At 49.5% G+C, this 23,360-nt stretch overlaps 1 protein-coding gene across 1 annotated transcript in view; it reads left to right on the top strand.

The window, feature by feature from the left end:
- PEX6 (peroxisomal biogenesis factor 6) overlaps window positions 1-23,360 on the top strand; it is a gene marked incomplete at its 5' end in the record, with an annotated part of 131,663 nt that overhangs the window by 60,499 nt on the left and 47,804 nt on the right. The window contains 1 exon segment of the mRNA XM_089655551.1: window positions 22,832-22,908. Within this exon segment, the coding sequence (XP_089511677.1) occupies window positions 22,832-22,908 (77 nt within the window).

Genomic DNA, 23,360 nt, shown 5'->3' on the forward strand with positions numbered 1-23,360 from the left:
TGACCAATTCATAGAGGATGTCAAAGTAGGGAAGGTTTTACTTCAACAGGGAACATTTCAAAACCCCCCTCAGGAACCTCAACCTCCCCAAAATACACCTGACCGCTCTTCTCACGGTTTAACTTCAAAACCTTACTTCAACCTTTCCTTCCTGCCAAAGTCTTGAGCTGCAAAGCCCACCATGTCGTCCCAAAAGCCCTCTTCCGAAAGGAGGGTGTCACTGATCCCCCACACGCCATGCCCACAGCGACTAGCTAACCGAGGCGCGCACGTGCGGCCGTGACGGGGTAAGAGGGAATAAAGGGGACTTAACTTTGAATATATAAAATCGTGTATAAGACCAGCTGTGATATACTTTCACAGCCCGCACTACCTTTGGCCAACACCAGATGGAGACTCCAATCCAGCTGGTCGACCACACACTGGCAGATACGAATCTTACATACAACCTGGTGCCCTGATTAGAGTTGAGGAGCAGCTTAGTAATTACACCCTTCTAGAGTCCCTCCAGCTACCTACAGCTTGAAGCCCGGTGTTATCACCCTTCCACTGTCCACACCCCCCACACCAGACACACCACAAAAGGTAGTCTGCCACCACCCAACAGTTTATCCGCAAAACCATCTGCTGGGACACCCCACACACACAGATCTCCGTCTGGCAGATCTGTTACCTTTACAATCTGCACGCAATCTGCCCACACACAGTGCAATTGCATACAGATTGGCAATGAGCTTGACTGAGCGTATAAAGACACTAACATACAATACAATCTAATCCAATCTAATCTCTTTGATCTCGTCTCTCCAATCTGATCTCTCCAATCTATCTCTCCATTCTAATCTTTCCAAAGATATGAGCCCGAGCTTAAATACACAGAAGTCACTAATTCATTTTAAGATTTAATTTCCCGAAAGTGGGCGGAGCATAAAATATGTACAAAATATAAAAAGTTACAGAAATACAAAAAATACAAGAAGACACACAAATGACTATTCGCTATAAAATAAAAAGGGAATAAAACAGAATAAAACTTTTACCGAGATTTTCCCTGCGACTGGAGTAAGTCAGAGCATCAGCAATCCGTCAGTCAAATCGAACCGGCTCCATACGAATCACAAATGTCCCAATGCCCGGGTACTCCTTTTATGGGGATATGGACTTAGGCGGGACATTAGTCCTCGGCCAATTGACCCTGGGGGGCTGCTCCTGTACCCGCCCACAGGATGTTCTGGATGCTAAACTGCCCAAGTTCAATCGGACCAAGACCAGCTTGAAACACCAAGTCGGGGATTGGATTTCCGACACCAGCGCATCGGCCCGATCGCGACAGTACCAAACACCATTAGACTGTCGCAATCCAGCACCACCTAACCATTCCCTGCATTTTCCTGGCATTCTTCCTAATCCACAAATATGATTTTTATATGCAGATGTAGCCTACAGAGTGCCCTACAAGAAGGGAGTATGTTCATCTCTCAGCAACTAATATTTTAGCTTTTATGAGAGATGAAACATACCCCTTTTGATGTATGGATTTTCCTTTAGCTCCCTGCTGTCATGAAGCCGGAATGTCTGGAGCCACTTCCTCCAAACTGGTTTTCCCAGAAGGTGACAACCTTATTAACACAAAGGTGTCACATCCCGGTAAAAAGGTTTTGCGAACCACAATTGGGCTCAGGGTAGGATTTCTGCTGCTGCTCCTAATTTTGAGATATGGATTGCGTGCCGGAAAATAATTCCACCAACAACTGTCCAGTACAACCACTTTCACATCATCTCTGTTTATTGCAGGGCGGTGCTTAACCTTTTATACATAGAGAACAACAGAGTACATGTCACTATTACGTAAATACAGTCACATTCTAAAAGGCACATTTTGCTTGGCTGAAATATAGGAGAAATGTAGAAACTTGATGCTTGCTTCTCATCCCGTTATCTTTTTCACTCCCCCTCACATACTCAAAGCCCAAGTAAAAGGTCCTGTCAGTGCGAAGGGAGGGGTTGAAAACATCGCTCTGAGCAAAACAAGTTAAGGAGGACTGCAAAGCCCAGCAGACAAAAATATATATGCAAAACACATATATTTAGAAATATGAAAAAGTATAAAAGTAAATATGTATAAAATGTATATTTTGAACAGGAAACAGAATAGGCATTTTACCAAATCCATCACAGTCCCCCCTTAAAATGACTATTTTCCTCTGTCCCTATAAGACCTCGCTCATCTGTCCCTATAAGACCTCGCTCATCTGTCCCTATAAGACCTCGCTCATCTGTCCCTATAAGACCTCGCTCATCTGTCCCTATAAGACCTCGCTCATCTGTCCCTATAAGACCTCGCTCATCTGTCCCTATAAGACCTCGCTCATCTGTCCTTATGTACCTTGGAACCCTTTTATGCTGCACGTTAGACAGGTGATGACTATTTCATCCCCCCCCTCGCCACAGACTTTGTACATAAGGAAGTCACATGCTATCCCTACAAAATTGTGAAATTGCTGTTGGCGGGGAGGGACTGTAGAGGAGTGAAAGGTTTATCCTCTTCCATCACAAGGGGATCCTCCTCCTCTTGATGGAGAAATATAGGTGTGCTGTTGTCTACAGCCTTGCTTGTTAACTTCTTTACAAATGATAGAATACAACATACAATCAGAGCTAAAAGAACTAGAATTATTAGTACTGTCAGGGCCTGGACTTGAACCCGGGACTTCTACTGTGTCAGGCAGTAACTCTACTCACTGAGCTACCTGGGATGCTGGACAACACTCTGCCTCATCTATTGGATAATCCTGCCTTGTGCCTTGTTTGCTCTTGAACCTTGAACTCCTTGCTCCTCCCATGAACTTCCTATAGAAGCCATGTCATTGGACTTCCTCCTTGCCAGATTATTGTGCCTTTCCAGCCAATATCCCGCTACTGTTCCTGCTGCTGTCTACACCTCCGCTACTGACCTTTGGCTTGTTCCTGACCACGATTGATCTGCTACCATTTGTGACCGACCCTTGGCTTGTGACCGACTCTGCTTTCGTCTGATCCCTAACCTGTTGATCCGCTATTGGTTCCCAGTCTGCTCATTCCCTGGTGGGGTGATCCTGAGATCTGCGACCTGGTATTAACACGCAGCCCAATCCATCTCCACCATTAGGAGCTCTGGGGAATACCGGTGGATGCTTAGACCCCGCACCTCAGGTGAGCCTGCGTCATTCCCAGGGGGACCCGCTGGTGGACCTATCCTGCTGGTTCCAGGTAAGCCTTTTACTGCTATAGCAACTGGTCTCTGAACCTGACCCAGACCGTGACAGAATAATCTGGCCCACACATGGAGGCCGCTATAGCAAATGCCATGGCTCCTGTCAGGCAGCAAATTTCAGAGCTACAAGAGTTTGGTGTTACCTACCAAAAGAAATTTGCTGAACTGCAAAGTGTAGTAGAGGGGCAACAGGAAGAGATCCATGCTCTGCAGACACGATTGCTGGACATGTGCTCCCGCGATGTTGCTAATACACGCATGCCTCTGCCACTCAAATTCAATGGAGACCGCTGCCACTACAGGGGTTTCCTTAACCAATGCCGCATTTATTTCCAGATGCAACCTGCTGCATTTGATACTGAGAGGCAGAAGGTATTGTTTGTTATAAACCTCCTGACTGAGGAAGCCCTAGCTTGGGCCTCTCCCTATATAGAGCAAAACAATGCAATGTTAAACAGTTTTGCGACTTTTGTGACTGCAATGAACCAGGTCTTTGATGATCCCAACCGCTGCGCTACCGCTGAAGCAAAGCTGCATAGTTTGAGGCAGGGTAGACGCCCTGTTGCGGAGTATACAACTGAATTTCGACGCTGGATCTCAGACACCACCTGGAACCCAGCAGCGCAAAAGAGTCAGTTCCGGCAGGGGCTCTCTGAACAGGTGAAGGATGAGCTCGCCAGAGGAGAGACTCCTAACGATCTTGAGGAGTTCATCCAATTATGCATTCGGATTGACCAGAGACTGACAGAAGAAAGGAGAGATTGGGAAGTAATGGTGGCATGCGTTTTTCTGCTAATCAGTTCAGTCAGAAGGATTTAAACATCTCTTCAGATTCTAACACACCTGAACCTATGCAAGTAGATACTATTAAAAGATCAATTTCTACTCAAGAGAAGGAGAGAAGACGTTTGGAGAATTTGTTTATATTGTGGGGACTCTGGGCATTACGCAGTCAATTGTCCTAATAAAGCCAAAAGAACAATTGCTGCGACTGATGTTATCCTGCCTGAACGCATAAATTCAATTACCCAGTCTATCTCCCCATTGATCGATGAAGAAAATAAAGTTGGTCCTAAACAGTCTCATTTTGTTGTCCCTATCAAACTTTTCACCGAGGGCCATGAAATTCCTTGTTCTGCTATGCTGGACTCTGGGGCTGGGGGAAACTTTATGGACATAGAGTTTGCCCACAATAATAATATTCTCAGGAGAAACAAATCTGCCCCTATTGATATGGAGACAGTTGATGGTTCACCTTTATCATCAGGACCAGTTACTCATGAAACGGTTCCTCTAGTACTCCAATTTCAGGCTGACCATTTTGAGACCATCAGCTTTCAGCTGATTACATCACCTAAATTTCCTGTCATCCTGGGCATCCCTTGGTTTACTACCCATAATCCCTTCATCAACTGGGGAGCACGGACCATAAATTTTACATCCCCCCATTGTGAGGAACATTGTAGGAAACCATGTGCTACAAGTTGTCTACAAATCAGGAAATCACAGGCTGATATGGTAACTACACAGTCATATGACAATCTGCCTCCACAATACCATGAGTTTCGAGATGTCTGTGATAAGAAAAATGCAGATCAACTACCTCCTCATCGTCCATACGATTGTCCCATTGAACTGCTTCCAGGCGAAGAAATACCATTCAGCCGCATTTTCAATTTATCAGAACCTGAGTTAAAGGTGCTAAGGTAGTGGCTTGATGAGAACTTGGAGAAGGGCTTTATCAGACCCTCAACATCTCCTGCAGGAGCAGCCCTGTTCTTTGTTGAGAAAAAGGACTCCACCTTGCGTCCATGCATTGATTTTAGGGGCTTGAATAAAATCACTGTTAAAAACCGTTACCCACTCCCTTTAATCGCAGAGATGTTGGAAAGACTCCGCTCTGCCAAAGTCTTCACAAAACTTGACTTACGGGGGGGCATATAACCTGGTACGCATGCGTCAAGGCGACAAATGGAAGACTGCCTTTAGAACCAGATATGGACACTTCGAATCCCTAGTTATGCCTTTTGGCCTATGTAATGCTCCCGCGACTTTTCAGCACTTCATAAATGATGTGTTTCGAGATTTGTTGGACCAGTTTGTTATTGCTTATCTGGACGATATCCTCATCTTTTCGGACAACCTGGTGGAGCATCGCAAGCATGTCTGCACTGTATTCAAAAGGTTAAGGATGAACCGACTCTACATCAAACTGGAGAAGTGTGAGTTTGAACGAGCCCAGATCCAGTTCTTGGGATATATCGTTTCTTCAGAAGGAGTGAGCATGGATCCTGAAAAGATCAAGGCAGTGGTGGATTGGACTGCCCCTGGAAACGTTAAGGAAATACAACGATTTATTGGATTTGCCAACTTTTACAGGAAATTCATAAGAAACTTCTCTAAGGTAATAGCACCAATTACACAGCTGACAAAGAAAGGAGTGCCCTTTGCATGGTCAACTGAGGCACAAACTGCTTTTAGTAAGCTAAAGACTCTTCACATCTGCACCTATATTGGTACATCCTGATCCTGAGCTACCTTTTATTGTGGAAGTGGATGCCTCAGACTCCGCCGTGGGAGCTATCATTTCTCAGCGACGAGGAGAAAAAATGCAGCTTCATCCCTGTGCTTATTTTTCTCGTTTGATGTCATCTGCTGAAAGGAATTATGACATTGGGAATAAGGAGTTTCTGGCAATTAAGGAAGCCTTTTCCGAATGGAGGCATCTGTTGGAAGGGGCTAAGCATCCTGTGACTGTCTTCACGGATCATAAAAATCTTGAATTCATCCGTTCTGCCAAGAGATTGTCTTCTAGACAAGCACGTTGGTCACTGTTCTTTTCCAGGTTCAATTTTATTATCTCATATCGACCTGGGTCAAGAAACGGAAAGGCTGATGCCTTATCACGAATGTCGTCTGGGCCTCTCCAGGAGGACACTTCTGAATGCACAATCCTGCCTCAAAAGAACTTTCTAGGGGCCACAAGTCCTAAGGCATTCTTGAATCTTCTTAAAGAGGGGTATAAGAATGACCCACTTCTCAATCATCCACCTACGGACATTAACCTGACTTATAAGAATGGCTTTTGGATTCAAGGACATCATCTTTATGTACCTGAATCTGTTCGGGTGGAAGCTCTCAAGTTGGTTCATGATTCCAAACTTGCTGGGCATTTTGGAGTCGCTAAGACTGAAGAACTATTATCACGTTCCTTTTGGTGGCCGGGGTACAAGAAAGATGTCAAACGCTATGTGACCTCATGCTTGACCTGTGCACGCAATAAGATTCCCCGAGCCTCCCCTTTGGGGTTGCTTCAGCCACTCCCTGTTCCATCAAGACCATGGGGGTCTATTTCTATGGATTTTGTGGTGGATTTACCTCCCTCAAAAGGAATGACCACCATTTTGGTAGTGGTTGACCGTCTCACTAAAATGGCCCATTTTGTTCCAGTTAAGGGGGTGCCCACTGCTGAACAGACTGCAGAACTAATGGTTCAAGAAGTCTTTAAACTGCATGGAATCCCTGATGTAGTGTCTGACAGAGGTGTGCAGTTTACTTCAAAATTCTGGAGAAGTTTTTGCTCAGCCTTGGGTGTTACAATTAATCTGTCCTCTGCTTTTCATCCCCAGTCTAATGGTCGGACTGAGAGAACAAATCAAACAATGGAGCAGTATCTTCGATGCTTTGTCACTTATCTTCAGGATGACTGGGTGGACTGTCTTCCCACTGCAGAGTTTGCATACAACAATTCTAAACATAGTTCCACCTCTCAAAGTCCTTTTTACTTAAACACCGGTTACCATCCAGTTTTTATTCCTGATCTCCCTATCACAACTCCAATCCCTGCTGTTACCAACAGACTAACTACATTGCAGGAGATTCAAGAGAAATTGATTGAGACTTTGAGGGAAGCTCGGGAATATTACAAAAAGTCTGCAGACACCGGAGAGCACTTCCTACGTTTCATGTGGGTGACAAAGTTTGGTTATCAACAAAGAATTTGAAGGTCCAGGTGCCATCTGCTAAGTTGGGTCAAAAGTTTGTGGGTCCTTTTCAGATTTCTGCCCAAATCAACCCAGTCACCTTTCGCTTACAGCTTCCGGATAGTATGAAGATTCACCCTGTTTTTCATATATCACTACTCAAACCGTTTCAGGAAAATCCTTTCCCTGGAAGAATTTTTCCACCTCCTCCACCTGTTGAGGTACAGGGTGAAGAAGAATTTGTGGTGGAGAAAATCCTTGATTCCAGGATCTTTAGGAATAAGTTACAGTATCTGGTTCAATGGGAAGGATATGGACCAGAAGAAAATTCTTGGGAGCCTGAGGAGAATGTTCATGCTCCTAGACTAACAAGAGAATTCCACCAGAGGTTTCCACGCAAGCCTAGTCCTAAGACGTCCAGAGGACGTCCTGGGAGGAGGGGAGTACTGTCAGGGCCTGGACTTGAACCTGGGACTTCTACTGTGTCAGGCAGTAACTCTACTCACTGAGCTACCTGGGATGCTGGACAACACTTTGCCTCATCTATTGGATAATCCTGCCTTGTGCCTTGTTTGCTCTTGAACTCCTTGCTCCTCCCATGAACTTCCTATAGAAGCCATGTCCTTGGACTTCCTCCTTGCCAGATTATTGTGCCTTTCCAGCCAATATCCTGCTACTGTTCCTGCTGCTGTCTACACCTCCGCTACTGACCTTTGGCTTGTTCCTGACCACGATTGATCTGCTACCATTTGTGACCGACCCTTGGCTTGTGACCGACTCTGCTTTCGTCTGATCCCTAATCTGTTGATCCGCTATTGGTTCCCAGTCTGCTCATTCCCTGGTGGGGTGATCCTGAGATCTGTGACCTGGTATTAACACGCAGCCAAATCCATCTCCACCATTAGGAGCTCTGGTGAATACCGGTTAATACTTAGACCCCGCACCTCAGGTGAGCCTGCGTCACTCCCAGGGGGATCCGCTGGTGGACCTATCCTGCTGGTTCCAGGTAAGCCTTTTACTGCTATAGCAACTGGTCTCTGAACCTGACTTTACACCGTGACAAGTACAGTGACCCCTATTTGGGCGAGCACTTTTTGCCACCCACTCATCCAGCTAAAATATTGATCCCACGGGTCTGAGATACCTGAGTTCTTCTTCAGCTCCACTGACAGATCTTCTAATTTCTTTATAGCCAGAGTAACCTTACCATTTGGGCCAGTATTGTCAGGAATATATGTACAACATGTTCCGGTTCCTTCTATCATTTTACAGACACCTCCTTTTTCCGCTAAAATCATGTCCAGAGCCATCCTATTCTGGAATGTCATGTAGGATGTAGGGGCTAGCTGGTCAACGATTCTGTCAGGGCTCCCAGGTATGACCAGAGATGTGTGACTGACGCAGGGAAACGCAGACTTCAGATATGTGATAAACAATACAATTTATTAACACTAATAATACAAACATAAACGCAGTGCAATACTAAACATAATACAGTGCAAACAAACCAAACCAACCACCCACAGATAACAGTACATACAATGCAAGCGTCGTCAGGCAGGCCGGGTCAATATCAATTGGGCAGGTAGGTACAGGGGGAGCAAGCGGAGAATGGTCGGGGTCACAGGCCAGGTTCAGCAGGTAGCAAGCAGCGTAGTACAGAGGGTCAAGCAGAGGGATGGTCAGGGTCACAAGCCAGGGATCAGAACAGGTAGCAAGCAGCGTAGTACAGAGGGTCAGGCAGAGGGATGGTCAGGGTCACAAGCCAGGGATCAGGACAGGTAGCAAGCAGCGTAGTACAGAGGGTCAGCAAAGGAACAGAAACAGGATGCAGGACAGATACAGGGCCCAGGACAAACACACACCAAGGCAGAGTCTGTGGGTCTGGCCATCCCTTAAATACCCCAGCATCATCAGTTCCAGGTGTTAGCTGGCTGCAAAGTTGAATCTCTGATTGCTGGGAGCACCCGCTGGCCAGCCCTGGTACTGCAGATCAAAAGGCAGGTGAGTTCCACCATTGCTGGCCAGTCCATTCCTGACAGTACCCCCCCCTCAAGGAGCGGCCTCAGGACGCTCCAAACAGTCCTAGCTGGGAAAAATGTTCCACCGCCCGGGTCTGGTAACTGGCGGGATATCAAAGACTGGCACACCTGGCAGGACTCCGGGCAGCGGTACACCAGGCAGAGGCACATCGGGCTGGACACCGGGCAGAAGCACATTGGGCTGGACTCCGGGCAGAAGCACACCGGGCTGGACTCCGGGCAGAGGCACATCGGGCAGGACTCCGGGCAGAGGCACATCGGGCAGGACTCCGGGCAGAGGCACATCGGGCAGGACTCCGGGCAGAGGCACATCGGGCTGGACTCCGGGCAGAGGCACATCGGGCAGGACTCCGGGCAGAGGCACATCGGGCTGGACTCCGGGCAGAGGCACATCGGGCTGGACTCCGGGCAGAGGCACATCGGGCAGGACTCCGGGCAGAGGCACATCGGGCAGGACTCCGGGCAGAGGCACATCGGGCAGGACTCCGGGCAGAGGCACATCGGGCTGGACTCCGGGCAGAGGCACATCGGATTACCAGGCGAAGCAGCAGGCAGCGGGTCACCGGGCGGAGCAGCAGGCACCGGGCCCCCGGGCGGAGCAGCAGGCACCGGGCCCCCGGGCGGAGCAGCAGGCACCGGGCCCCCGGGCGGAGCGGCAAGCACCGGGCCCCCGGGCGGAGCGGCAGGCACCGGGCCCCCGGGCGGAGCGGCGGGCGCCGGATCCCCAGGTGGAGCGACAGGTCTCGGGCCCCCAGGCGGAGCGGCGGGCGCCGGATCCCCAGGTGGAGCGACAGGTCTCGGGCCCCCAGGCGGAGCGGCGGGCGCCGGATCCCCAGGTGGAGCGACAGGTCTCGGGCCCTCAGGCGGAGCGGCGGGCGCCGGATCCCCAGGTGGAGCGACAGGTCTCGGGCCCCCAGGCGGAGCGACAGGTCTCGGGCCCTCAGGCGGAGCGGCGGGCGCCGGACCCCCAGGTGGAGCGACAGGTCTCGGGCCCCCAGGCGGAGCGACAGGTCTCGGGCCCCCAGGCGGAGCGGCGGGCGCCGGACCCCCAGATGGAGCGACAGGTCTCGGGCCCTCAGGCGGAGCGGCGGGCGCCGGACCCCCAGGTGGAGCGACAGGTCTCGGGCCCTCAGGCGGAGCGGCGGGCGCCGGACCCCCAGGCGGAGCGACAGGTCTCGGGCCCCCAGGCGGAGCGACAGGTCTCGGGCCCCCAGGCGGAGCGGCGGGCGCCGGACCCCCAGATGGAGCGACAGGTCTCGGGCCCTCAGGCGGAGCGGCGGGCGCCGGACCCCCAGGTGGAGCGACAGGTCTCGGGCCCTCAGGCGGAGCGGCGGGCGCCGGACCCCCAGGTGGAGCGACAGGTCTCGGGCCCCCAGGCGGAGCGACAGGTCTCGGGCCCCCAGGCGGAGCGGCAGGCGCCGGACCCCCAGGTGGAGCAACAGGTCTCGGGCCCTCAGGCAGAGCGGCGGGCGCCGAGTCATCTTGCACGACAGTGGGCTCCGAGTCAACTGGCATGACCGCTGGCACTGGGTCTGACATTGAATCGTCTGACTGGACAGCGGGCATCGGGTCACCAGGCATCAGGTCATTTGGCTCAACAGCGGGCACCGCGTCATCTGGCAAGGCAGTGGGCTCCGAATCAACAGGCACGACAGTGGGCACCGGGTCATCAGGTACCGGATTGTCTGGCTCGACAGCGGGCACTGGGTCACCAGGCATCAGGTCATTTGGCTTGCCAGCGGGCACCGCGTCATCTGGCAAGGCAGTGGGCACCGGGTCACCAGGCATTGGATCGTCTGGCTCGACAGCGGGCATCAGGTCACCAGGTATGACAGCGGGCACTGGGTCACCAGGCATCAGGTCATTTGGCTCGCCAGCGGGCACCGCGTCATCTGGCAAGGCAGTGGGCACCGAGTCACCAGGTATGACAGCGGGCTCTGAGTCAATTGGCACGACAGCGAGCACCGGATCAGGTACCGGATCATCTGGATCAACAGCGGGCATCGAGTCAACTGGCCTAATAGGATCATCAGGCTGGATCAGTTCATCATGCTGGGTAGAGGCATCAGGCTGAGTAGAGGCATCAGGCCGAGTACAGGCTTCAGGCTGAGTAGAGGCATCAGGCCGAGTAGAGGCATCAGGCTGAATGCCGGCGTCCGGCCAAGTAGAGGCATCAGGCCGAGTACAGGCTTCAGGCCGAGTAGAGGCTTCAGGCCGAGTAGAGGCATCCAGCTGAGTAGAGGCATCAGGCCGAGGAGAGGCATCCGGCTGAGTAGAGGCATCAGGCTGAGTAGAGGCATCAGGCCGAGTAGAGGCATCAGGCCGAGTAGAGGCATCAGGCCGAGTAGAGGCATCAGGCCGAGGAGAGGCATCAGGCCGAGTAGAGGCATCAGGCCGAGTAGAGGCATCAGGCCGAGTAGAGGCTTCAGGCCGAGTAGAGGCATCAGGCCGAGTAGAGGCATCAGGCCGAGTAGAGGCATCAGGCCGAGTAGAGGCATCAGGCCGAGTAGAGGCATCAGGCCGAGTAGAGGCATCAGGCCGAGTAGAGGCTTCAGGCCGAGTAGAGGCTTCAGGCCGAGTAGAGGCTTCAGGCTGAACCACGGAAGGCAGGTTCACCGGTTTGGATACTGGCAGGATGGTATTGGTTGGAAAGAATTTTCGCTTTTTTCTGGTTTTAACTACTGGAGCACTGCAAGTAAACGCAGGTCTGCAAACGAATGGAGCAGCTGGAGACAGAGAAGAGCTGGAGGATGGAACAGGAGAGGGAGCGGTTGCTACAGAGGGCTTTTTTACAGGGTTAAAGGCAGGATAGGTGCAGCGAGTGGGAACAGGGTACTGACATGCGGTAGATAGCCAAGTATACTGGGCTGTAACTGGAGGAGCTGGTGGGAATACAGGAGTAGAGTTAGAAGCAGGACGGGGTCTTTGTAAGCTGACTGAGGCTGGGTGCAACAAGTCTGTCCATGTCTGCAGTACGGGTTGAACAAAGCTCAGCTTACACAAAGCCTGTCTGACCAATGACTGCACTGCGTTTATACAATCTCTTAGTGTCTGTGGTGAACATGTGGAATAACGCTCCAGAAAGTAACCCACATCATCCTCTAATAACCACACCAGGGACTCTACCTGGTCTGCACTAAATGGCGGCAAAAATTCATCCCTGCATTCGGGGGAACCAGATGAAACCAACTCTGCACAAACCTCAATCAATGGCTGCACCTCAGAGAACTCTGTGCCCTGATCTACTAGAACATGAGCGATCCGTATACATTCTAGCAGTTCATCCCGGGGATACTCCTTCAGAGTCTGATAAGCATACTCCCTGTCATCAAACACTAGCAGATATACAGTCATGGCCGAAATTGTTGGCACCCTTGATATTTCTCCAGGAAATCATGTATTTCTCACGAAACGTATTGCATTAACACATGTTTTGCTATACACATGTTTATTCCCTTTGTGTGTATTGGGACAAAACAAAAAAAGGGAGGAAAGAAAGCAAATTCGACATAATGTCACACAAACCTCCAAAAATGGGCTGGACAAAAGTATTGGCACCCTTTCACAACTGCGGATAAATAAGAATGTTACAAGCATGTGATGCTCCTGTAAACTCACCTGGGGCAAGTAACAGGTGTGGGCAATATAGAAATCACACCTGAAAGCAGATAAAAAGGAGAGACGTTCACTTAACCTTTGCATTGTGTGTCTGTCTGTGCCACACTAAGCATGGACAACAGAAAGAGGAGACGAGAACTGTCTGAGGACCTGAGAACCAAAATTGTGGCAAAATATCAACAATCTCAAGGTTACAAGTCCATCTCCAGAGAACTAGATTTGCCTTTGTCCACAGTGCGCAACATTATCAAGAAGTTTGCAACCCATGGCACTGTAGCTAATCTCCCTGGTCGTGGACGGATGAGGAAAATTGATGAAAGATTGCAACGCAGAATAGTCCGGATGGTGGATAAGCAGCCCCAAACATGTTCCAAAGACATTCAAGCTGTCCTGCAGGCTCAGGGAGCATCAGTGTCAGCGCGAACTATCCGTCGACATTTAAATGAAATGAAACGCTATGGCAGGAGACCCAGGAGGACCCCACTGCTGACACAGAGACATAAAAAAGCAAGACTACAGTTTGCCAAAATGTACTTGAGTAAGCCAAAAGCCTTCTGGGAAAACGTCTTGTGGACAGATGAGACCAAGATAGAGCTTTTCGGTAAAGCACATCATTCTACTGTTTACCGAAAACGGAATGAGGCCTACAAAGAACAAAACACAGTACCTACGGTAAAATATGGTGGAGGTTCAATGATGTTTTGGGGTTGTTTTGCTGCCTCTGGCACTGGGTGCCTTGACTGTGTGCAAGGCATCATGAAATCTGAGGATTACCAAAGGATTTTGGGTCGCACTGTAGGGCCCAGTGTCAGAAAGCTGGGTTTGCGTCCAAGATCCTGGGTCTTCCAGCAGGACAATGACCCCAAACATACGTCAAAAAGCACTCAGAAATGGATGGCAAAGAAGCGCTGGAGAGTTCTGAAGTGGCCAGCAATGAGCCCAGATCTAAATCCCATTGAACACCTGTGGAGAGATCTTAAAATTGCTGTTGGGAAAAGGTGTCCTTCCAATAAGAGAGACCTGGAGCTGTTTGCAAAGGAAGAGTGGTCCAAAATTCCGGGTGAGAGGTGTCAGAAGCTTATTGATGGTTATAGGAAGCGACTGATTTCAGTTATGTTTTCCAAAGGGTGTGCAACCAAATATTAAGTTAAGGGTGCCAATACTTTTGTCCAGCCCATTTTTGGGGTTTTGTGTGACATTATGTCATATTTGCTTTTCTGCCTCTGTTTTATATTTGTTCCAATACATACAAAGGGAATAAACATGTGTATAGCAAAACATGTGTTAATGCAATACCTTTTTTGTGTGAAATACTTGATTTTCAGGAAAAATATCAAGGGTGCCAACAATTTCGGCCATGACTGTAAATATTCAACCTCATCCAGATCCATCCTTCCCATCAACAAGCCAAGATGGCTTCCCTGTGCAGCCACTTCTGGTCAGGATTGGCCTTGGTGTAATGTCAGGGCTCCCGGGTATGACCAGAGGTGTGTGACTGACGCAGGGAAACGCAGACTTCAGATATGTTATAAACAATGTAATTTATTAACACTAACAATACAAACATAAACGCAGTGCAATACTAAACATAATACAGTGCAAACAAACCCAACCACCCACAGATAACAGTACATACAAGCAAGCGTCGTCAGGCAGGCCGGGTCAATATCAATTGGGCAGGTAGGTACAGGGGGAGCAAGCGGAGAATGGTCGGGGTCACAGGCTAGGTTTAGCAGGTAGCAAGCAGCGTAGTACAGAGGGTCAAGCAGAGGGATGGTCAGGGTCACAAGCCAGGGATCAGAACAGGTAGCAAGCAGCGTAGTACAGAGGGTCAGGCAGAGGGATGGTCAGGGTCACAAGCCAGGGATCAGGACAGGTAGCAAGCAGCGTAGTACAGAGGGTCAGCAAAGGAACAGAAACAGGATGAAGGACAGATACAGGGCCCAGGACAAACACACACCAAGGCAGAGTCTGTGGGTCTGGCCATCCCTTAAATACCCCAGCATAATCAGTTCCAGGTGTTAGCTGGCTGCAAAGTTGAGTCTCTGATTGCTGGGAGCACCCGCTGGCCAGCCCTGGTACTGCAGATCAAAAGGCAGGTGAGTCCCACCATTGCTGGCCAGTCCATTCCTGACAGATTCCTTGAAGGGCATCCCTGGTGTAATTCACAAACCTCTGTTGGTTGTAGTATATGTAATTTATCTAATCTACATTTTTATTAACAGTTATCATGGGAATCAGGGATTCGAAGCCTGCTTTACTTGATCTCTGGCTTTAAATCCATTAGGCACCCCCCTTGGGACTCCAATGGCATCTATATACACATGTGGGTCAAAACTTCCGGAGGGAGCTTTTCGCTTCCTTCTGTGCCTAGATGCTGAGTCAGTGTGTGTGTCAGGGGTATCCTCTGTTATGGAGAGGCATAATGGCCTTTACAAGAGCACACTCACCAGTCCAAATCCCTTCCAATCTGGTTCTAATCTTTTGGTCCCCAGTAATCATCCATGACACATATGTATACCTGGTCACTACTATCGGAACATGCTCGTTGTATCAAGATCATATAGATTATGGTCATAGCACCACATGGGATCTATACTACAGAAATCAAAGGTGAAAATAACTACATGAGTGTTGGATGAGTTGTACCAAAATATAGTGGTGTCACCTATTTCGGTGATATCCACCTGTTGAGCCTCTGTCAGACTTATAAGAAAAAGGATATACAACATAGTTGTCATGGTGTAGATGACTCCTTTTCCTCAGGGGTTGGGACTTTCTTGGTTTGGGAGGTGTGTACCCAAGTGTTCTTCCTGGCCACCTTGTCAGAAGGGGCTGTGGTCAGCAGAACTTGGAATGGACCATCATATCTTGGCTCAAGGGAACGTTTCCTCATAAATGTCTTTACTAATCCCCAATCTCCAGGTAATAGGCTGTGACTTCCTGTATCTGACTCAGAATCTGGAATGGAGAAAACACTTGGACATGGATACGGGTTAATTCAGGTGATAATACAGTCACATAATCAGTTAACACATCAGATTGTAATTGCAACTGTTGCGGAAAGTAACAGCCAAGTCTGGGGGGATGAGCTAAACAAAATTTCTTAAGGGGACAGGGCATGTTTCCCCCGGGGGGGGGTGTCTGACACTAAACAGAGCAATAGGCAAACTGTCTGGCCAACTCATGTTGGTCTCTTGGGCCACCTTTAGCATCCTGTTTTTTAGAGTCCCATTCATCCTTTCTACCTTCCCACTGCTTTGAGGGTGATATGGGGTGTGTAGGGCCAACTCGACCCCCCGTGCTGTCCAAATCTCTTTTGTAAGGGTTGCTGTGAAGGCTGGACCCTGACCACTCTCTATCACCTCTGAGACCCCAAATCTACCGACTACCTCACTCAGTAGTTTCTTAGCCATGGTCTTGGCTGTCATGTTTGTAACAGCATAGGCTTCCGGCCCACCAGAGAACATGTCCACCACCACTAGGGCATATTCATATCGGCTTCTTTTTGGCATCTGTATATGATCAATCTGTATCCTCTGGAATGGATAGAGACGTTTTGCCAGATGTTTCTGCGGTGTCTTTTCCGTCCTCCCCGGGTTGCATTTTGCACATACTACACACGAGGCGCAGTAATTTCTGGTTAAGGTGGTTATCCGTGGAGCCCAGTAATACTTGCTGATCAGTGAGTTCATTAAGTTCTTGGAGAGATGTGCATGTCTATGCGCCCATTGGACAACTGCTGGATACATATGTTTTGGTAAACAAGTTTTTCCTTTCATCGAATACAATTCTCCATTGTAGTCTGCTCCTTTATCAATCCATTCCAGCCTTTCTTCTGTATAAGCGGCCATTTACATAAAAATCAGGTATTGCTTGTCTGATGGCAAATGCACCGCCAAAAGTATCTGTACTGAGGTCTCACTCTCTCCTCTTCGGCCACCTTGGACGTTTTTCGTTGGTTTTTCGCTGCTTCTTTGGCAGCTATGTCCACCAAGTGGTTCCCTCTGGCCTCTTGAGAATTCAGTTTACCATGTGCTTTAACCTTCAAGACAGCCACTTGGTCAGGCAGGAGCAGTGTATCCATTAAATCCTTGATGGCTGGGCCGTGTTTTACCAGTGTTCCAGCCTCTGGCTTTCCAGATGATACCGAAGTCATGAGCTACTCCAAAGGCGTACCTTGAGTCTGTGTAAATATTAGCTCTTTTACCTTCTGCCATGTTACACGCTGTAATGAGGGCTTGAAGCTCTGCTTCCTGGGCAGAGAAAGTTGGTGATAATACTCCTGATTGTAGAATTTCAAATTCCGAGGTCACAGCATAACCTGTGTGGTATTTGCCTTCTTCATCTGCATATCTGGAACCATCCACAAAAAGTGTGTAATCAGGGTTTTCCAGAGGAATTTCACTCACTGTAGGTAGATGTGTGGTTTCCATGCGCATCATTTCAAAGCAGTCATGTGGAGTAGTGCAGGGGTCTCCTTCTTCACCTTCGCCTTCTTCTCCCCCCTCGAAAAATGGCAGAAGGGTGGCTGGGTTGAGGGTGAGACACCTTTGGAGGGTCACATTGTCAGGAATGAGGAGGGAGATTTGCAACCGTAGATGTCTGGCCGTGGACAGGTGTCGGGGTTGTACCTGATTCAGGATGGCAGCAATGTCATGCGGTGCCAGAAGAAGCAGGAGGTGTGCTAAAACGAGGTCTGAAGTTTTGTCCAACAGTGCTTGAGCAGCGAAGACGGCTCTTAGACATGAAGAACCATCCCTAGCTACGGGGTCCAAATGGCAAGAATAGTACCCAATGGGTCTGGTTTGCCCTCCATGTTCTTGAGCTAGGACCCCCGTGGCGTGACCTTGCTTTTCTGACACAAACAGTTTGAAAGATTTCTCATAATCTGGAAGTCCCAAGGCAGGAGCGGTGGATATTGCTTGCTTCAGCAGCATAAAATTATCCAGGGCCTCGCTTGACAAGGTAAATGGCTTAGACTTGAGAGCATCATAGAGTGGTTGCATAAGGACCGAAGCATCAGGGATCCATGCCCTGCAGTAGGATATGAGTCCAAAGAAGGCATGCAGTTGTTTAGCTACCTTAGGTTGGGGAATATCCTGGATTACAGCTACACGGTCCCCCAGTCTTGTTCGAGGATACTGCCATAAGGGGTAACACAGGTTTGCCCATTTCCTAACGAGAGTTGGGGCGTGGTGGTGGTTGATGTTCACGCTGCCCTTCCCGGGGGTCCGGTCCCTGTCTTGTCTGGGATATCTTGGGGCTCTGCATTCTCTTCTAAAGTGTCCCCGTTTCCCACAGTTATAACAGGTGATCCTTTCCCTGATATTGGGCAATGGTGGTGGACGAGTGTAGGTGGGATCTTCGTCATTGACCACCATAAGGGGCGCTGGTTTTTTCCCTTTTTTAGTTTTCTATGCCTCTGGCCACCAACAGTAAGTCAGACATCTTCATAGAACGGTACTCAGGGCGGGCCACCATCAAACCTTTCCTGATATCCTCTTTGAGCCCTGAGACAAAAGCAGCTGAGAGCATGTGTGTGTGTGCCTTTTCATATTGAGAGAAGCCCAGATCATCAAAGGCCTGTATGAGTCTGGCATAATACTTCTCCACAGACTCCCCTTTATCTTGGGTGATGTCTTGAATCGTGGTAGTCTGATCCGCCAATTTCTCCTTTGCCCAGTCATGGAGCTGGACACAAAACTCCACGCCTGAAGAATAGGAAATAACACTTGTCAGGCAGGCATCACTGAAGGCCGTCTGCATAACTGGCCAGAAAACATGTCCTGCTTTAATTTGGCGTAGACTGAGCAGGTCTTTCCAAGCAGCTGAGTAAGTTTCTTGTATCTGCACTACCCTGCGGTGAAAGGGCATTGGCTGTTTCTCTGGGTCAGACAGACTCGTCACTAAGGCCGCTGCTTGTGATGGGGTAAAAGCGACATACATTACCGGTGCCCCTTCCGGTAATCTTCAATGTCGGGGCTGTCTTGTGTACTGTTCCTGTTTAGGTTGTACTCCACTGTGCGTGGGTTTGGGAGTCAAATCTATTGGCGCCCTTCCTGCTTGCGGTTGTTAATCATCCGACTCGAATGCATTGTCATTCATGTATCCGGCTTGTGTAGGTGACGCTTCCATATTGAGGAAAACGGGAGTGTGGTAGGAACCATCCTGGTTTAGAACAGGGAGAACTGGGTATATGCCTTATTTAGGCCTTCCAAGTGTACCAAGTTGGCCACCAGGCGGAAGTGCACTGGGCTGGACAGGAAATGACAATACAGGTGCAGCAAGATGGCTGCTAGCAGGAAGTATACTGGGCAGGGCAGGAAGTGACAATACAGGTGCAGCAAGATGGCTGCTAGTGGGAAGTGTACTGGGCAGGGCTGGGGTGGTGGGAATAAAGTAGGCGTTAGACGAAGGGCAGGGCTGTCCCTCCCCTCCTCCGCCCCACATTCCAACATAGGGCGGTGGTTTTAGCATTTACAATTTTGTGATACACATACATTATACAATTGCCATTTTCTTGAATTCCTTCCAACTATCCTTCTTTATGCAACGCTTTTGCAGTTTTTGTACCAAGCTTCTGTCACGTTCAGCAAACCTTTATCACAAAAAATTCCTCTCTGTTCCTGCAATAATTTACGCCAGTCCTCCGGCTGAAGTCAGGCAACGCTGACCTTCAGCTTACAAACTTTCACTTCTTTAGATAACTTTTTATCTGCTTCACTTCCTTCTCTCCTCTTCACAATATCACATGCTAGCAATCCTTTCTGGCTTGGCTGTCTTCTGACCCATCTTCCCCCTCTCTCTCTGGGCCACCCAATTCGTATCCAAGCTCTTCTCGCTCTGTTCTGTTCTTTCACCGTAGTCTCAGCTATCGGTTTCAGAGGCAGCGCGGGCAACTATTAGATTAATATCCCTCCCCCGCTGCTTTCTGTCTTATCTCAGAACAAACAGTGATCCACAAATACACTCAGAACAGGACATTACACCTGCCCCCCCTCGCTCCGTGAAGCCTCAGCAGCTGAGCTAAACCCTCAGGGGTCTCACACCGTCTACCCCGAGTCACCGTCCGAAGACGCTTGTTGCAAGGTTCCGTCTTCCAGGGGCCCACAGCTCACCTGGTCAGGACACTCATTGCAACATATTGCAAGGTTCCGTCTTCCAGGGGCCCACAGCTCACCTGGTCAGGACACTCATTGCAACTTATCTTTCAGTCTACTGAGTTATCACAGTCGCACAGGACGACAGACACTGAACAAATACACAGTCAGCAGAGATCCAATGGCAGGTTTGTTAAACAGCCCCAGGCGAGAAATAAAAATGACCTGCCTCTCTCAATGCCCTCCGGAAGCCGAGAAAACTGGCAGCTAAGACTGGACAGAAACAAATCGTACAGTGGTAAGTATAAAAAGTACCTACCGTACTTAGGGTTGCGCAGGCCCTTTTGGTCTGTCCCGGCCAGCCGCTCAGTCCCTCACGCGGACTTCCATCGGTCAGAACCTGGGGCCCCTCGTTGGGCAGCCAGCTAAAAAGGTTTTGCGAACCACAATTGGGCTCAGGGTTGAATGTCTGCTGCTGCTCCTAATTTTGAGATATGGATTGCGTGCCGGAAAATAATTCCACGGACAACTGTCCAGTACAACCACTTTCACATCATCTCTGTTTATTGCAGGGCGGGGCTTAACCTTTTATACATAGAGAACAATAGAGTACATGTCACTATTACGTAAATACAGTCACATTCTAAAAGGCACATTTTGCTTGGCTGAAATATAGGAGAAATGTAGAAACTTGATGCTTGCTTCTCATCCCGTTATATATTCACTCCCCCTCACATACTCAAAGCCCAAGTAAAAGGTCCTGTCAGTGCGAAGGGAGGGGTTGAAAATATCGCTCTGAGCAAAACAAGTTAAGGAGGACTGCAAAGCCCAGCAGACAAAAATATATATGCAAAACACATATATTTAGAAATATGAAAAAGTATAAAAGTAAATATGTATAAAATGTATATTTTGAACAGGAAACAGAATAGGCATTTTACCAAATCCATCACAATGGAAGCCGGGCTTTTCAGCCTAATTGATGACTCTGTGTCTGAGTCCCTCTGACTGAATACATCCTTAATGACAATGGAATGTCCCTCCAGCTATGATTACATATTGCTACTGATTACATCTTATCTACTCAAATCTCTACATTTATATCACATGTATGTTACATCATGTCACATGTATGTTACAGAGGGGCACCCCCAATTCTCAGAGGCGTCTGTTACAGTTTGCCTGTGCGACATGCTAGACCTGTGGGTTCAGTTGGTGATTTCAAAAGTCTACCCCTCACCGCTTCCTTCTCTCACATCAACCAAAAACTGCCCAAAGACAGATTTGCAGAATGCCCTGAACCATCTCTTGTCCCAAGAAGCCGTTATGGCCGAACCACCACTAGACAGATCCAGAGGTTTCTGTTCAAACTTGTTCATGATACCAAATCACCAGCTGAGGTATTCATCCTATCCTGGACACGGAAATCCCTCAACAAATACCTTACAATTCCAAAGCAATCCAGAAGGTTTAACTTATTGTCGCTCTGATACCAGGGGAAGATCTGGCATCTGTAGACATCCAAAATGCCAATCTGCGTATCCCCATTTATCCATCCCATCAGTGCTTTCTGTGCTTTGCAGTAGCAGACAGGCATTTCCAGGATTCTCCAGGATCTGTTGTGTCCAGAGTGATGGTCCCATTCCCCAACACACAATGAATGTCTTCTCCCAGGGTGATGGTCCCATTCCCCAACACACAATGAATGTCTTCTCCCAGGGTGATGGTCCCATTCCCCAACACACAATGAATGTCTTCTCCCAGGGTGATGGTCCCATTCCCCAACACACAATGAATGTCTTCTCCCAGGGTGATGGTCCCATTCCCCAACACACAATGAATGTCTTCTCCCAGGGTGATGGTTCCATTCCCCAACACACAATGAATGTCTTCTCCCAGGGTGATGGTCCCATTCCCCAACACACAAGGAATGTCTTCTCCCAGGGTGATGGTCCCATTCTCCAACACACAAGGAATGTCTTCTCCCAGGGTGATGGTCCCATTCCCCAACACACAATGAATGTCTTCTCCCAGGGTGATGGTCCCATTCCCCAACACACAAGGAATGTCTTCTCCCAGGGTGATGGTCCCATTCTCCAACACACAAGGAATGTCTTCTCCCAGGGTGATGGTCACATTCCCCAACACACAAGGAATGTCTTCTCCCAGGGTGATGGTTCCATTCCCCAACACACAAGGAATGTCTTCTCCCAGGGTGATGGTCCCATTCTCCAACACACAAGGAATGTCTTCTCCCAGGGTGATGGTCCCATTCCCCAACACACAACGAATGTCTTCTCCCAGGGTGATGGTCACATTCCCCAACACACAAGGAATGTCTTCTCCCAGGGTGATGGTCCCATTCTCCAACACACAAGGAATGTCTGCTCCCAGGGTGATGGTCCCATTCTCCAACACACAACGAATGTCTTCTCCCAGGGTGATGGTCCCATTCCCCAACACACAAGGAATGTCTTCTCCCAGGGTGATGGTCCCATTCCCCAACACACAACGAATGTCTTCTCCCAGGGTGATGGTCACATTCCCCAACACACAAGGAATGTCTTCTCCCAGGGTGATGGTCCCATTCCCGAACACACAACGAATGTCTTCTCCCAGGGTGATGGTCCCATTCTCCAACACACAACGAATGTCTTCTCCCAGGGTGATGGTCCCATTCCCCAACACACAATGAATGTCTTCTCAGGTGGGAGGGGGGGGGGTTATCACATTCTGGTAATGGATGGAATGTTTGGGTGTGAATGTAGTCTAGACTTGGATATCCTGTTGGACAAATATTGGAGCTGAACTGTCTGATCTGTTATGGTTCAGGGGTTTGTTCTCGGAGATCTCTGCACCTTACTGGCCACTGCTGGACGCAACGCCTGTACTAGGATCAGGAAAGCATGGTAGGCTTGTCTTTATCTGTACGTCCTCCCTCTGCACCCTGCACACCCTCCGCACCCTGCACACCCTCCCTCTGCACCCTGCACACCCTCCCTCTGCACCCTGCACACCCTCCCTCTGCACCCTGCACACCCTCCCTCCGCACCCTGCACAGCCTCCCTCCGCACCCTGCACACCCTCCCTCTGCACCCTGCACACCCTCCCTCTGCACCCTGCACACCCTCCCTCTGCACCCTGCACACCCTCCCTCCGCACCCTGCACAGCCTCCCTCCGCACCCTGCACACCCTCCCTCTGCACCCTGCACACCCTCCCTCCGCACCCTGCACACCCTCCCTCCGCACCCTGCACACCCTCCCTCTGCACCCTGCACACCCTCCCCCGCACCCTGCACACCCTCCCTCTGCACCCTGCACACCCTCCCCCGCACCCTGCACACCATCCCTCCGCACCCT

Source organism: Staurois parvus, unplaced genomic scaffold, assembly GCF_062004578.1.
Source record: "Staurois parvus isolate SC_StPar_1 unplaced genomic scaffold, SC_StPar_1.0 ptg000848l, whole genome shotgun sequence".
Taxonomy (NCBI): domain Eukaryota; kingdom Metazoa; phylum Chordata; class Amphibia; order Anura; family Ranidae; genus Staurois; species Staurois parvus.